General features: G+C 38.7%; 1 protein-coding gene across 3 annotated transcripts in view; it reads right to left on the reverse strand.

The window, feature by feature from the left end:
* Positions 1 to 3,824: 3,824 nt before the first annotated feature.
* Positions 3,825 to 13,915, reverse strand: part of trip11 (thyroid hormone receptor interactor 11) — a 107,178-nt gene continuing 97,087 nt past the window's right edge. For 2 of the 3 annotated variants that reach the window (XM_087989660.1, XM_043697132.2), the window contains one exon: positions 3,825 to 13,794. In XM_087989660.1, the coding sequence (XP_087845786.1) occupies positions 13,577 to 13,794 (218 nt within the window). In that variant the 3' untranslated portion in view covers positions 3,825 to 13,576. The remainder of the gene's footprint in view (positions 13,795 to 13,915) is intronic. The other variant, XR_006312698.2, reaches the window with a different exon arrangement.

The following is a 13,915-nucleotide window of genomic DNA, read 5'->3' on the forward strand; positions in this document are numbered from 1 at the left end:
ATTGATTTTAATTTCAACCATGTCTTGGATTTTGACAATTCTTTCCAGTTTCTTCAAAATTTGCATTGAAATTCCCTGCGATCCTCTACATCAAGCAAAAACTTCAGTACATTATTTCATTCCACCTTCCTTTTCTAATTCAATAGCTCTTGCTTTTACATTTATTGTTTTAGAAAAAAAATTGTTACTCGGTAAGAAGTCATTTTACATCTTTTCTTTCTCAAGAAAGGAAGAATGCAAAACAGACAGTTGTTCCATGTTACAGACTTGGACTAATAGCCACCTAAGCAACACAGCCCAAGTTACTTGCTCACTGTGCAGGTTTGCTGCAGAAACAGGGCACATCCTGCGGGATAACGGGTATCCTAATCAAATCATTTCTCACTACTTATCGCACAAACGCGTGAAAAATCCTAGGTCACACTTGGTCCTGAAAAATTACCCTGATAGTGTAAGGCAACTCAGACGCTTTTTGGCATTGATGAAGCTAGCTGTTTCAAGCTGATCAGACACCGTTGCAATGCAAATGCTGTTTGTCAAACAGGATGCTGTTACAGCAAAAGGGCATCCTGGTGTATGAATTTCAGTAGCAATACATAGACCATACCCCAAAAACAGGTGGATCACATAGAATCATAGTCATACAGATTTATAGCATGAACACAGACCCTTTAGTCCAATCGAAATAGACCCTTCAGTCCAACTTGTCCATGCCAACCAGATATCCAATGTAAATCTAGTCCCGTTGCCAGCATTTGGCCCTTAAGTCCCTTTTATATCTTGTCCCTCACTTTAAATCTATGCCCTCTACTTCTGGACTCCCCCACACAAGGGAAAAGACCTTACCCCTATTTACCCTATCCATGCCCTTCATGATTTTATAAACCTCTGTAAGGTCACTCCTCAGTCTCCAAAGCTCCAGGCAAAGTAGCCCCATCCTATCCAGCCACTCCTGATAGCTCAAACCTTTCAACAACAGCAACATCCTTGTACATCTTTTCTGAACCCTTTCAAATTTCACAACGTCCTTCCTATAGCAGGGAGACCAGAATTGCATGCAGTATTCCAAAATTCTAAAAGTGGCCTAACTAATGAGCTGTAACATGACCTCCAATTCCTTTACACAATGAACTGACCAATAAAGGTATGCATATCAAACGCGTTCTTCACCATCCTATCAACCTGCAACTCCACTTTCAAGGAAATGTGAACCTGCCCTCCAAGGTCTCTCTGTTCAGTAACACTCCCCAGGACTTTCCCATGAAATGTGTAAGCTCTGTTCTGGTTTGCCTTTCCAAAATGCAGCACCTCACATTTATCTAAGGTCAACTCGACCTGCCTCATTTAATCAAGATCCCATTGTACTCTGAGGCAACTTCCTTCGCTGTCCACTACACTTCCAATTTTAGTACAGTGTGCAAGCTTGCTAACAATACCTCCTATGTTCATATCCAAGTTAGTTATATAAATGACAAAAAGCAGTGGACCCAGCGCTGATCCTTGTGGCACACTGCTGGTCACAGGCTGCCAGTCTGAAAAGCAACTCTTCACTATCACCCTTTGCCTTCTACCTTCATGCCAGTTCTGTATCTAAATGGCTAGTTATCCCCATATTCCGTGTGATCTAACCTTATTAACCAGAATACCATGAGGAACCTTGTTGAATACCATAACGAAGTCCATATAGATTACATCTACTGCTCTCCCTTCATCAATCTTCTTCATTACTTCTTCAAAAACCTCCAAGTTACAGAGACATGACTTCCACACACAAAGCTATGTGGACTACCCCTAATCAGTCCTTGCCTTTCCATGGTAGCTCAGTGGTTAGCACTGTTGCCTCACACCATCAGGGTCCCAGGTTTGATTCCAGCCTCGGGTGACTGTCTATGTGGAGTTTGCACATTCTCCCAGTGTCTGCATGGGTTTCCTCCCACATTCCAAAGATGAGCAGGTCAGGTGAATTGGCCATACTAAATTGCCCATAGGGTTAGGTGCATTAGTCAGAGGGAAATGGGTTTGGGTGGGTTACTGTTCAGAGGGTCGGTGTGGACTGGTTGGGCCGAATGGCCTGTTTCCACACTATGGGGAATCTAATCTAATCTAATAAATAACTTAACTACCACCAATGTCAGGCTCACCAGTCCGTAGTTCCCTGGCTTCCTCTTACCACTTTTCTTAAATAGTGGCAAGACATTAGCCAACCTCCAGTTTTCTGGCATGTATCATTGATAGCCACATGTGACAAATATCTCAGCAAGGTGTCCAGTAATCTTTTCCTTCGCTTCCCAGAGTTCTAGTGTACACCTGATCAGGTCCCAGTGAGTTATCCACCTTTATGCATTTTAACACGTCCAGCACCATCAAACATCCTTTTGGCTGTTACACACAACCAAGACACTGATCTTACTGAACCCAACCCATGCTGGTAAAACTCAAATGTCAAAAAATCAGAAATGATGCTGCAGTTGGACAAAGAACAAAGAAAATTTACAGCCCAGGAACAGGCCCTTCGGCCCTCCAAGCCTGAGCCAATCCAAATGTACTGTGTAAACCTGATGCCCAATTCCTAAGCATCTGTATCCCTCTGCTCCCCACCTACTCATGCACCTGCCCAGATGCATCTTAAATGAATCTACCGTGCCTGCCTCTACCACCTCTGCTGGCAACACGTTCCAAACGCCCACCACCCTGTGTGAAGTACTTGCCGCGTGCATCCCCTTTAAACTTTCCACCTCTCACCTTGAAAGCATGACTTCTCGCTATTGAATCCTTCACCCTAAGAAAAAGCTTGTCTCTATCCACCCTGTCTATACCCTTCATGATTTTGTAAACCTCAATCAGGTCCCCCCTCAATCTCCTTTTTTCTAGTGAAAATAAACCTAACCTACTCAACCTCTCTTCATAGCTAGCACCTTCCATACCAGTTGCTGGATAATCCTGATTGCGTAAAGCATAAATATTGACAACAAATTTATGACCATCATTTGGACTTGTAGTATGTTGTATTTGTGTATACTGGAAGAGAAACACATTAAAACACAAGGCACTTTTTTGCAAACATTAAGAAAACGTACACAGTGCAGAGGTGCAAAATGCAACAAAATAGGTAAAAACCAAAAAAAACTGCAGATAATTTAAATCAGAAACAAAAAACAGAATTGCTTGAAAAGCAATCTATGGAGAGAAGTTGAATTAATGTTTCAGATTACCTGAGGAAGGCTCACTTGACCCGAAACTTTAACTCTTGATTTCTATCCATAGATACTACCAGACCTATTTCACTTTTCCAGTAATTTCCGTTTTTGCAACAAAATATGTTACAGCTATTTGCTGATTTATTTCTCAGGGCAAAGCCCTGGCCAACTAGTGCAAGCCACCTGGTTTGAAATCTAAACAAAACCTGACAGTGAACAGTCTGTCATCATGCTATGGTGTCCATGGCAAGGCTTCCACCAATCAACACTCTTCTCTCATACAGAAGTAGTTGTTTTTCTTCATTACTGGTATTCTTGTGAATTGTCCTGATGAGTGCAGCATGGAAAGCTTCAACAAAATGCAATCTTTTTCAGCAATACGCAAAGCTGAAGGCATAAATGTAGACCAGGACCTTGATGATTGCATTCTTGATTGATCCATAATATCCAGAGAAAGGATTGAGGTGATAGCTCAACAACATCTTTCTCAAAAAGGTGTATAATGTATAAAGTACCATGGTTTCTTGTGGAAAGGACCATCTGTGATCAGAAGCAAAACTGCATTTGAGATATAAACTACTCTTACTAATTAGCAAAAAAAAACTCACTGGAATGTTGCCAAAATGCTCCAGGTAAATTAGTTTATTAAACATATCCAGTATCTTCCATTACAGTACATTGTAAGGCAAGTCTATTTGAGAATTTAAAAAGAAATGAATTAATAGAGAAACACTGACAGCCTCTTGGCACCATGCTTCACATATCAGTTCTTTTGTGGAAGAGTTTAGCATCCTCCCCAATGACTTTCAGATCGCCCAAAACACGGAGATTATACTTTTCTTCAAATAATAACCTCATTGACCAGTTTTCTTTGCTAATCTGGAAAAAAAAGTTACTGAGGACAATGGTAAATTTGCAGACTGGCTAGTTTGGCCACAGTTGTCCTTTGCCAGTTTCTAAATCAGATATCTAACCATAAAAGGTTCTTGAAAAAACACAAAATAAAAACTGAAAGAACTGCAGATGCTGTAAAGCAGAAATAAAAACAAAAATTGCTGGAAGAGTCACCAGACTCAAAACATTAACTTTGATTTCTCTTCACAGTTGCTGCCAGACCTGGTGAGCTTTTCTAGCCATTTCCATTTTTGTTTCTTAAAAACTGAGAATGATGGACACATAATATTTTCTTCGTTTATTTATTCTGAGTTTTATAAAATGTAAAAGCAAAGAAATAAGTTCCCAAAGCTGTATTTGCAGAATAATTACAATTCCAATCACTATGGCCCCCTGGTGCAGTGTTAGTTAGCTAAAATGGCTGCATGGCTGGTTTGCAACATAGAATGACACCAACAGCACACACCAACTGAGGTTACCATGAAGGACTGTCCATCTTAACCTTGCCCCTCACCTGTGGTGTGTTGTTTCTCTCAGCCAAAGCACCAGTAGGACTATCGCACCTTTACCTTTTCACCTTTACAGCCCCAGTCAGGATATACATTTTTGTATTTACAGCCATCTTCCAGTTCTATATAAAAATATAGTGTCATCAAAATATTCAGAAAATAGAGGCAGATATGCAAATTTACATTTAACATATTCTGTACATTCTTCATAAAACAGCAACAGTAGTTGCTTCAGATATCAATTAAAACAGATTATGCGCCATTCCAAAAAAACACAATTATCAGGAGCAATCTATGGTACCACATACTAAGAACTGACAATAAGAAAACATAAAAACATCATTTTACATAAAATAACTACACTTAAACCCTGCAGTATGAATGCTCTTGCTGTAATGAAGTAATATCACTCAAGTCCACCAATTTAATCTTGTGATAACTGCACTAGAGTTTATGCTACAATTGCATAATATTGAGTCTATAAAGGTAATACATGCCTTGGCCTCTCAAGAGAAAAATTCATCCCTTACAAACAGTCAAAATTTAAGATTTATTACTGTTTGTAAACTGGCCTGTGTTGCAGAAATAACATTGAATTTGTTCAGCTCATTGAGGTAAGGCTTGTGTTTTGGGAAATGAAAGGGTTCTAACATTCATGACTGTGGATAAATTCTTCAACCTAAATCTTAACATCAGTGTCTCTCTTGCACCTTCTGAAGTTCCAACAATGTGTACTCAAACAGAAAGCTATGCAGTGAGGAAGTATATTCTTTTGATGAGCTTTTATCATTTATTACCAATTTACTAAGTCAAAACTGCTTATTTTTAGTTCATAGGCCCATTACAGAAATCTAAGTTATTGCTCGACTTTGTTATATTAACCATCAGGCCTCTACCAAAATCAGCAATTTTATCAATTAAGTAGCTAAGACTGTAGCAATTGTAACAAGGTCAGCTAGGTGGACATTATAGAATGAGTTTCCTGATTGGCACTGTATATCTGGTCCAAATCAGGGAGCCCTAGCTAACAGACAAAAACAGAAGTTTCAAATATTCCTGACACCTCAAGCTGGCTTTGAGGGAGCTGGATCAGTGTCAAGGACTTTCCAAACATAAACAAAGAATGATTTGGTGACAGGATATTGGCCTCTGTGGAGCAATTACAAAAACAAATATCATTTTGGTACGAAGAACACAGAGACACAATATAAAATGAAGGCCAAATGTTAAAGTGGGTGCTAGAGCAGGTAGATCTGGATGCATGTCATCAAAAGTGGCACGGCAGGTTGAAACAGCAGTCAATGAAGCATACGGTACCTTGGGCTTCATTAGTAGGGATGTTGAGTACAGAACAAGCAGGCTATGCTGAACTTGCCTTAGGCACTAGTTTAACCTCAGTGGGAGTTTGCGTCCATTTCTGGCTGTTACACTTCAGCGTGAAGTTGCTCCCAAGAAAAATTCCGGGGATGAGGAATTTCAGTTAAGATGATACATTGGAGAAGTTGGGTTTGTCTACTTTGGAGACGGGAAGGAAGAGAGGAGATCTGACAGAGGTATTAAATCTTAAAACATCCAGACAAAGCAAACAGGGAGAAAATGCTCCCATTTATGAAAGGATAAGCAGCGGGAGGGCAGAGTTAATTAGTTTAAAATACCAAAATAAAGAAAATTGTTTACATAGAATGAGTGGTTAGGATCTAGGATGCACTGTCTGAATGTATGATGAAGGCAGGTTCAATCAAGGGGGAGTTAGATTGTTTCTGGAAAAGGAACCATACATGAAGATATTGGGAGAAGGCAGGAGGATGGCGCCAAGTGAGGTACTCAATTTATGAGCTATCTCAAGACACACTGGGTCACAATGACCCCTTCTGTGCTGCAACTATTCAGTGACTTGGAAAACCACTGATCCATTGCTATGATGATACAGCATAGTGCTCCTAACAATTGAGATTTATGATTAAAGTACATGTTCGAATTTTGCCTTGTGTACTACCCCTAGTTTTCTTCCCTTTTAAAAGGCAAAATACAGAAAGTTTAACCTCTGTAGCACATTTATTGATATTTTTTATGCCAGTTAATCAATTATGCCTTTGTTTTCAAACCAACTCTTTTGTGCTATAATCATCTAAATTGCAGAAACTGAACATAAACTCCAAACGCCTGCCTGAGACCGGAGACCTCCAAACTAGATTCAATCAAACAGCCTTGAGACCTGATCATTTCTCAACTTCCGGCCACTTGCGCAGGCCCTATTTTAATCACTCCATCACATCTTCAGCTAGTTAGAGTCGAAGCTCTGGAATTCCCTCTCAGCCACTGCACTTTAAAATGCTCTTTAGAACCAACTCTGACCAAGGATTAGGTCACTTAGCCTAACACTGCGCTATGTGGCTTGATTTGAGTTGTAGTGATAAGGCTCCTATGAAGCACATTAAGTTCCATTACCTAAAAAAAACTACATAAATGCAAGTTGCCACTGAAAAGTGTTATATCTTCCCCTACAGTCAGTCATTTTATGAATTTTATCATATGACAATCATTAATTTGACTTTCAACTTACAAATAAAAATTATAGTATTTGGTTCAGGATATGCTCCAGTAAATGCAACACTGAATAAGCGACATTGGATACATTTTTTCGTAGTTTTCATACTAGCTAATTTGATACATATTCTTTCCATCTGGGTAGGAGTATCGCATGGTTATATACCTGACATCATGAAGAAAAAACAGATTTGAAACAGGAAGATTAACTGGAATGAACAGGTCAAATATTTTTCAGTTATTTTAAAACAAAAACAAAATTGTAACATTTAAATTGTAAATTTAACTCCACTGGAAATTTCAAACAATTTTAAAAACAGTTGTATCATAATTTCCTTTGTATACATGAAACAAAACAATGGACTTTTCTAATTCAGTTGTTACGTAAAATTGTCCGAATAAAGGAGAGCAGCTTACTCCTACGTCTATGTACTATAAATATGCTCACAAAGAAACTGTAGTAGTACAAAAGTGAAATCTAATTTTACAGGGAAACCAAATTCGAGAGAAAACAAAGGTACACAGAGGTGTAAAAAAGAAATGAAGTAGTTTTGTGGAACATTTCGATTCCTGCAAAATTAATCAAAAGAATAAAAAGCACAAAAATTTCCACTCTGAGTCACTCTTCCTTCTCTAGTCTTTAAGGCAGCATATCAACCTTGAGCAAAGTTTGTGCCTTTCCAATGTCTCATCTAAATGGGCATTCATCCTATGCCAGAACTGCTGTCGCAATGTCAGTAAATGGATGGATCATGCGGGGATGGAAAAGGATTCCAAGCCAAACTCAGTCATGACATGATCCCACCAATATCTGCATATATACACTTTCACTCAGACAGATGCTGAGGCCAACTGAAGCTACCAATGCCAAATCAAACGTGGGGCTTTCAGATCAGCACAGTATAGCACCATGTTATTTAATGCAGTTATCTACTGATCCATTATAAAAGCTCTCGGGGAGGCACTTTTGCAGGAATTCATCTGCATTTTATAAACCTCGGACTAGAACTACATCAGAAAACCAGCTATAGTTCCTCGCATTAATAAGTAAAGAATTTTACAATTTAATTAAATGCATGGCTAAAATGACTAAAATAACCTTATTTCTATTTCCAAGAGTTACTCGGAAGCCTGAACAACAGCACAGGATTCAAAAGTGTGTCAATACTCAATTCAAGCAAAAATATCCAAGCATATTATTTGAATATTGGCTCAGCTCCACTCACTTCATTACATTGTCCACAGTATTCAGTTACACAGCACTAAAGTTGTCTTAAGTTAGTCTAAATAATACTCTTTCAGCAAAGCATCCTGTACCTCACTATAGCAAGTTCATCCACCTCTCTAAACCTCCCAGTTATGCTTGTTCGTCTTCAAGAATGAAGTTAGTTGAACACAACCCACGCCTTGCAATTGAAGATTCTCCATAGGGTCCTTTTGGCCCCAGGCTGCCTCATCAAATTCAAAGCAAGAGCATCTCCAATTTGGCCTAAATGTAAAGTGAGCATGGGAACGCTTACTCATTGTCTTTGGTCCTGCCACAGACTGTGGGCATACTGGAGCGCTGGGCTAGGCGAAATAGAGAAAGCCTTGGGGACGGAGGTGGAGATGGACCCAGTATCTCTAACTTCATGGCTTTGTTAATTCACTTTCATTAGATGCGCGCACACACACACACACACACACACACACACACACACACACACACACACACACACACACACACACAAAGGCTTTTCAGAAGGTACATTCTATTAGGGTAGGTGTCATGGAGCACAACCCCTTGGACTTTCTTACTAGTATGGTGCACCATAAAACTGAGAACTTCTATAAGGCATGGTGGCCCTTTTTGGACTACCTGGGTACAGATGTGTCCGCCATACTAATAAGAGCCTTTACATAGTTATGGCAAATCTATGTAATGAATCTGGTATCCAGACAGGAGGAACTACAAACATATGAATATGAAAAAACTTATGAGTGTGATGATTGAGGTGTATTGCTTTGTTTCGCTGAGCTGTACTATTGTTATTGTTATTATTGTTAAGATTTTCCTTTTTTAGCTTTGTTATTAGTTATTATTTATGTAATTGGTGAGTTCATTTCTTAACATTGGTTTGGATTGTTTGGTTTCATATTTGCTGTAATATTCAAAAGAAAATAATTCCTTTTTCTAATAAAAATACATTTTAAAAAATGAAGTTAGTACTAAATGATTGCTATTAAATTAAAGCCATGTTTAAGTAGGAGAGCATGCACATGATATTAAACTTACTCAGTCAATAGAGAAGTCACTGAAACTTCACAAGTTAGCACAGGTTTCCAATGTAGGTCCAATTGTAAAAGGATAATAGTCTTTGTGTCATACGTATTCTGGACAAGAAATTCTTCTTCTAAATTTCCAGCCTTTGATCAACATTAGTACACTCTCCACCTTTCTACAGGTTTAAATGCCAGCCATCAAGATGAGACCTGATGCTTTCCAGTGGGGAAGGTGGAGAGAAAACAATGGTGCTCAACTGGCAGTCTCAAAGAGAAGCTAAAAGAATGTTAGATGGAAGAGAAGAAAAAAAGTGGTGGTGAGTCTTCTGAAATTAAAATTAAATTTTATTTTTGACACAGCTTCAATATAAATATTCTACAGTTGAAAACAGACCACAGTGTTTCAATGCCCTGCGTGCCCAGCATTGTATCTTCAACAAGAATACAGCACAATTTCTCCATAGATTTTGGGGTTCTTGGATGTGTCACCTGGCTTAGTGCTTAGCCCATAAACTTGAATTCTGTGATCTATATAAAAGTGAAACAATAGGTACGGTACATCCAATGCCCTCATCAGAGAAATGATGCAGGACCTTTCATGATTTTCAGACATCTCACGTGCTTTAATGCCAATGAGGTTCTCTGTTGTAGGAAAATTCAGTGGCAAGTTTTATGCACAGCAGGGTATCAAAATCAACAACTAGGTAAAGGATTTGGTGAACAGTTATATTTAATTACAGTGAACAGGTAATAAATACTGGCCAGAACAACACAGTGGGATTTGTTATCTGAGACAACAAAAACTTAACAATTCACCTGAAAGACTAATCACCAATAGTATTGCATTCCTCCAGGAATACAATGAATAGATGTTTGGGAATATGTGCTTCTAAATTGCAGTAGAGTTTAAATCTTCAAACTGTTAACCAAGGATCAGTTTTTCTATCTGAGTTATAAATTTCATTCTAGATATTGGAGCACAAAAGTCTGGGCAGACAATGCAGTGCAATAGTAAGGAGTGCTGCACTGTCAGAACTGTCGTGTTCCAGATGAAACATCAAACTAAGGCCCAGTCTGTTTAAGGATAAAAGAGCCCATGACACTATTTCAAACAAAAGGAAGGTATCCCTCTGTCCTGACTGACATATCTTTCAATCACCATTGCACCAAATAACAGTTTATCTTACCTTTATCACGTCTTTTAGTGGGAACTTGCTGGCTGCTGTGTTTTGTGCAGCTCAAAAGTACTCATTGACCGCAAGATGCTATGCGGCTTTTGACATCATAACACTATATGCACAGACCCAAAACATAATTCTGACCATGCATCAAGAAACAAATAGGTTAGCCTCTCATCATTCTTCTGGGTAGCTTGATGCTCAGAACTATTACATTACATTCCTGAAACAATAACTTTAAATAATTTCAATCAACATGTTCTGACATGTTATTGCAAACCTGTGAAGCAGGTGAGACTGGAGTCTGGGCCTTCAGGCCCAGAGGTAAGGACAATACCACTGCAGCACAACAGCCCTAACAATAGTCTATGATTCTGGATTAGAGCAGTGCTGGAAAAGCACAGCAGTTCAGGCAGCATCCGAGGAGCAGGAAAATAGTCTTATCATTGCTTTTGCTTTCTTATATTTCAAGATCGAACACCATAACAAAGAAAGTGTAAATTTAATGGGACTGTGATGCTAATTGCTGGGACAGATTTGATTAAATTTCCATTCTGCAAATCCAAAAGGATTCTAACCCCATGTGAAACCTGTGGGCCGCACTGAGTGAGCTTCAGTGCAGATGGCCTGTAACCAGACTGCAACAGTCACCATATTCACATACAATAAACAAAACAAATCTATGACTTCGCCGCTTAGCACAAAGACAGTCGAACCTGCAAGTTTCCCTCCAAGTCACATACCACCCTGACTTGAAAATAACTCAATGTTCCTTCATCACCGTTGGGTCAATGTTCAGGATTCACTTCCTTACAGTATGTACCTAACCACCATGGACTGTCGCAGTTTTAAGAAAGCAGCAACACACACCCCTCGAATGAATAAGAAAAGAGACATGATCAAGACAACAGAAAACCTTCCAAAGCAATGGTATGATATCTAGAAAATAAGTCCACACTTTCAGGCAAGATGGAGGAAGATAAATTTAAAACCTAGAGAAGGAAAATATAATTAGCTTGCATTATAGGAGTTAAAAATTAGTTTTGGAGAAAGAGTTTGTAAATGGCTACTCCAACTATAAATACAATGATCTTCAGCCTTGATTGAAAGCCCAAGGAGTTTGGCAATGTAGACTACATCTTTGATTAAAAGGGGGACTGCATGTCCATTCTCAAATCAAATCTCTTTTAAAGCTAAATAACTCAACTACAAAACAGAAAAAAATACCCAACCCCAATCCCGAGGATTAATTTCGTAGGCTATGATAATATTTTCCATTTTAACACACACACAGAAATTCCCGAATCATTTTAATGATGAACCTGAATATTTTTAACAAAATTAGAGTTTACTATAATATATCCAAGAGATGTCACTCTTCAGGTTAACTACAATATTTCACACCAAATATCAATACATTAAATCAACTCTGGATAATTTAGAGCTCAAATGGTTATTATAAATCTGTAGACATTTGTAAGATGGAACATAAGCTGTGGAAACAGCAAACAATTTATACAAAGAGTTCTGTTGTAAGCTGGTGATCGCTGTCTCTCTCACTGATACAGTGAGGTGTAATCTAGAATAATGTACAACAGAAAGGCCTGAAGTGACTCCATAGTGTCAGGTCCAGAATCATACATATTACTCCAACAGAATCATAACATAAGATTAAGAGATCATCAGACCAACATCATCTGCAAAAAAAAAGTACAGATCTCTTGGCACTAAACAGCATCAAACACATTTATAGATTATTCTCTGCAGGCATGATTGAAAAGGATTTCTACCCTTTACCACGCAGTTGAAATAAGTACCGAAGTTATTTACTCCAATTTCAGTGCTCAATGAAATCCTTTGTATATCTGGGATCCAACTGAAAGTCTGTTGTGCTTATGAACATCAGGCCTCTTTGAAATATTCAAAACAAACCCATTCAGCAAACCAAAACAAAACCTATCGGGGCACCTGGAGGGCTAAGATGGCTCCATTGGTCAGTGAGTGAATACATTTCAAGCTACCTGCAGCCAGGTTGCTGATGGTTTAAATTAAAACAAAAAAATTCCAAAGACTTACGAGGCTTTTGTCTTTAGAATTGGAAACTTCTAAAGATTTACTATGGAATTCGCCCATTCAAAATAGCAAAGCATCCTCTATTAAACCAATACTTTAATTTATATTTAGATTTACAATTGCTTAGCAGACTAACAGACAATTTTTGTTTAAATTAAGGAGCCTTCACCACCAAATCTCTTGAACCTCCTGGATAGGTGAGGGTGGGGAGGTGGAGGTTACCAATTCATTCTTTTCATAAAATAAAATGAAAAAATCAAAGTAAAGCTTGTCCACCACTGGTCTCACCTTGGTTAAATGCAGCAACACAGAGTAAAGTAAACCATTTACTACCATGGCAGGTATCGCATACGACAGTATAATAAGTTACAAGAGGCAGTCCAGTTATAGTAGGTTTCAAGTATGCAACACTGCAATTGTATTTCTTTGGAACTCTACGGACGATGTTTTATTTTTTCTCAAGAGGGGATGGAAATGGAAATCCATTACTGCATATAGATTCCAACCAGGTAAATCCCATTAGGATTTTGGAAGGATACTGAATCCCAGCAGCATCTGTAAATTTCTTTTGAACAGTAATTATCCAACACCACAGATCTCAGTTAAGTGCCAGATATCAGTATTTGCAGTCAGTAATAATGATCACCTTGTGTTTTTAGTACAAGTATTCATAGCTAGGCTTTTAGAGAGGCAGAAAGTGTTCTACATCTTGGGCAAACCTTCTCTAGTTGGACGGTGGGCTGGCGTCCTTGCAATCTTCATAGACTTAGCATTTCTAACTAAAGAAGAGTATTTGAAAAGATGTAAATAACACTTGGGAGACTTTGTGCACACTGAAGAAGGTCCCTCTGTGCAACAAGAGTCTATAGTGTTATTTCACTTTAAAGTGCTGTAGTAGTTCGCTCCAGTTTTTTCACTATTTGAGGAGATCTTTAAGTACAGCTCCGGCACTAGAATCTGGAGACACTGGTAGAGGTGTGAAGGTAGGAAGAGCATTGGAGATTGGTTTCATGAGGAGATGAGAGGCCCCAACACCACTAGAGGCTGTTGATGTGATGAGGGGGATGGCAGCAGAACGCGGTGCTAAGAAAGGATTCGAGTCAGATTTTTTCACCAAACCCTCTCCTAAAGTACCTGCAAATAAAATGCAACAGCATTATTCAGGGTGATAATTGCATCATCAATGAAAGCAGATAACAAACGCACATCTAGCTGGTGCTCAATAATTAGGACTTCAATAATAAGAACATTCTTC

Source organism: Chiloscyllium plagiosum, unplaced genomic scaffold (genome assembly GCF_037043375.1).
Source record: "Chiloscyllium plagiosum isolate Xiang-an unplaced genomic scaffold, Cpla_swu_hap1 HiC_scaffold_8, whole genome shotgun sequence".
NCBI classification, from domain to species: Eukaryota; Metazoa; Chordata; class Chondrichthyes; order Orectolobiformes; family Hemiscylliidae; genus Chiloscyllium; species Chiloscyllium plagiosum.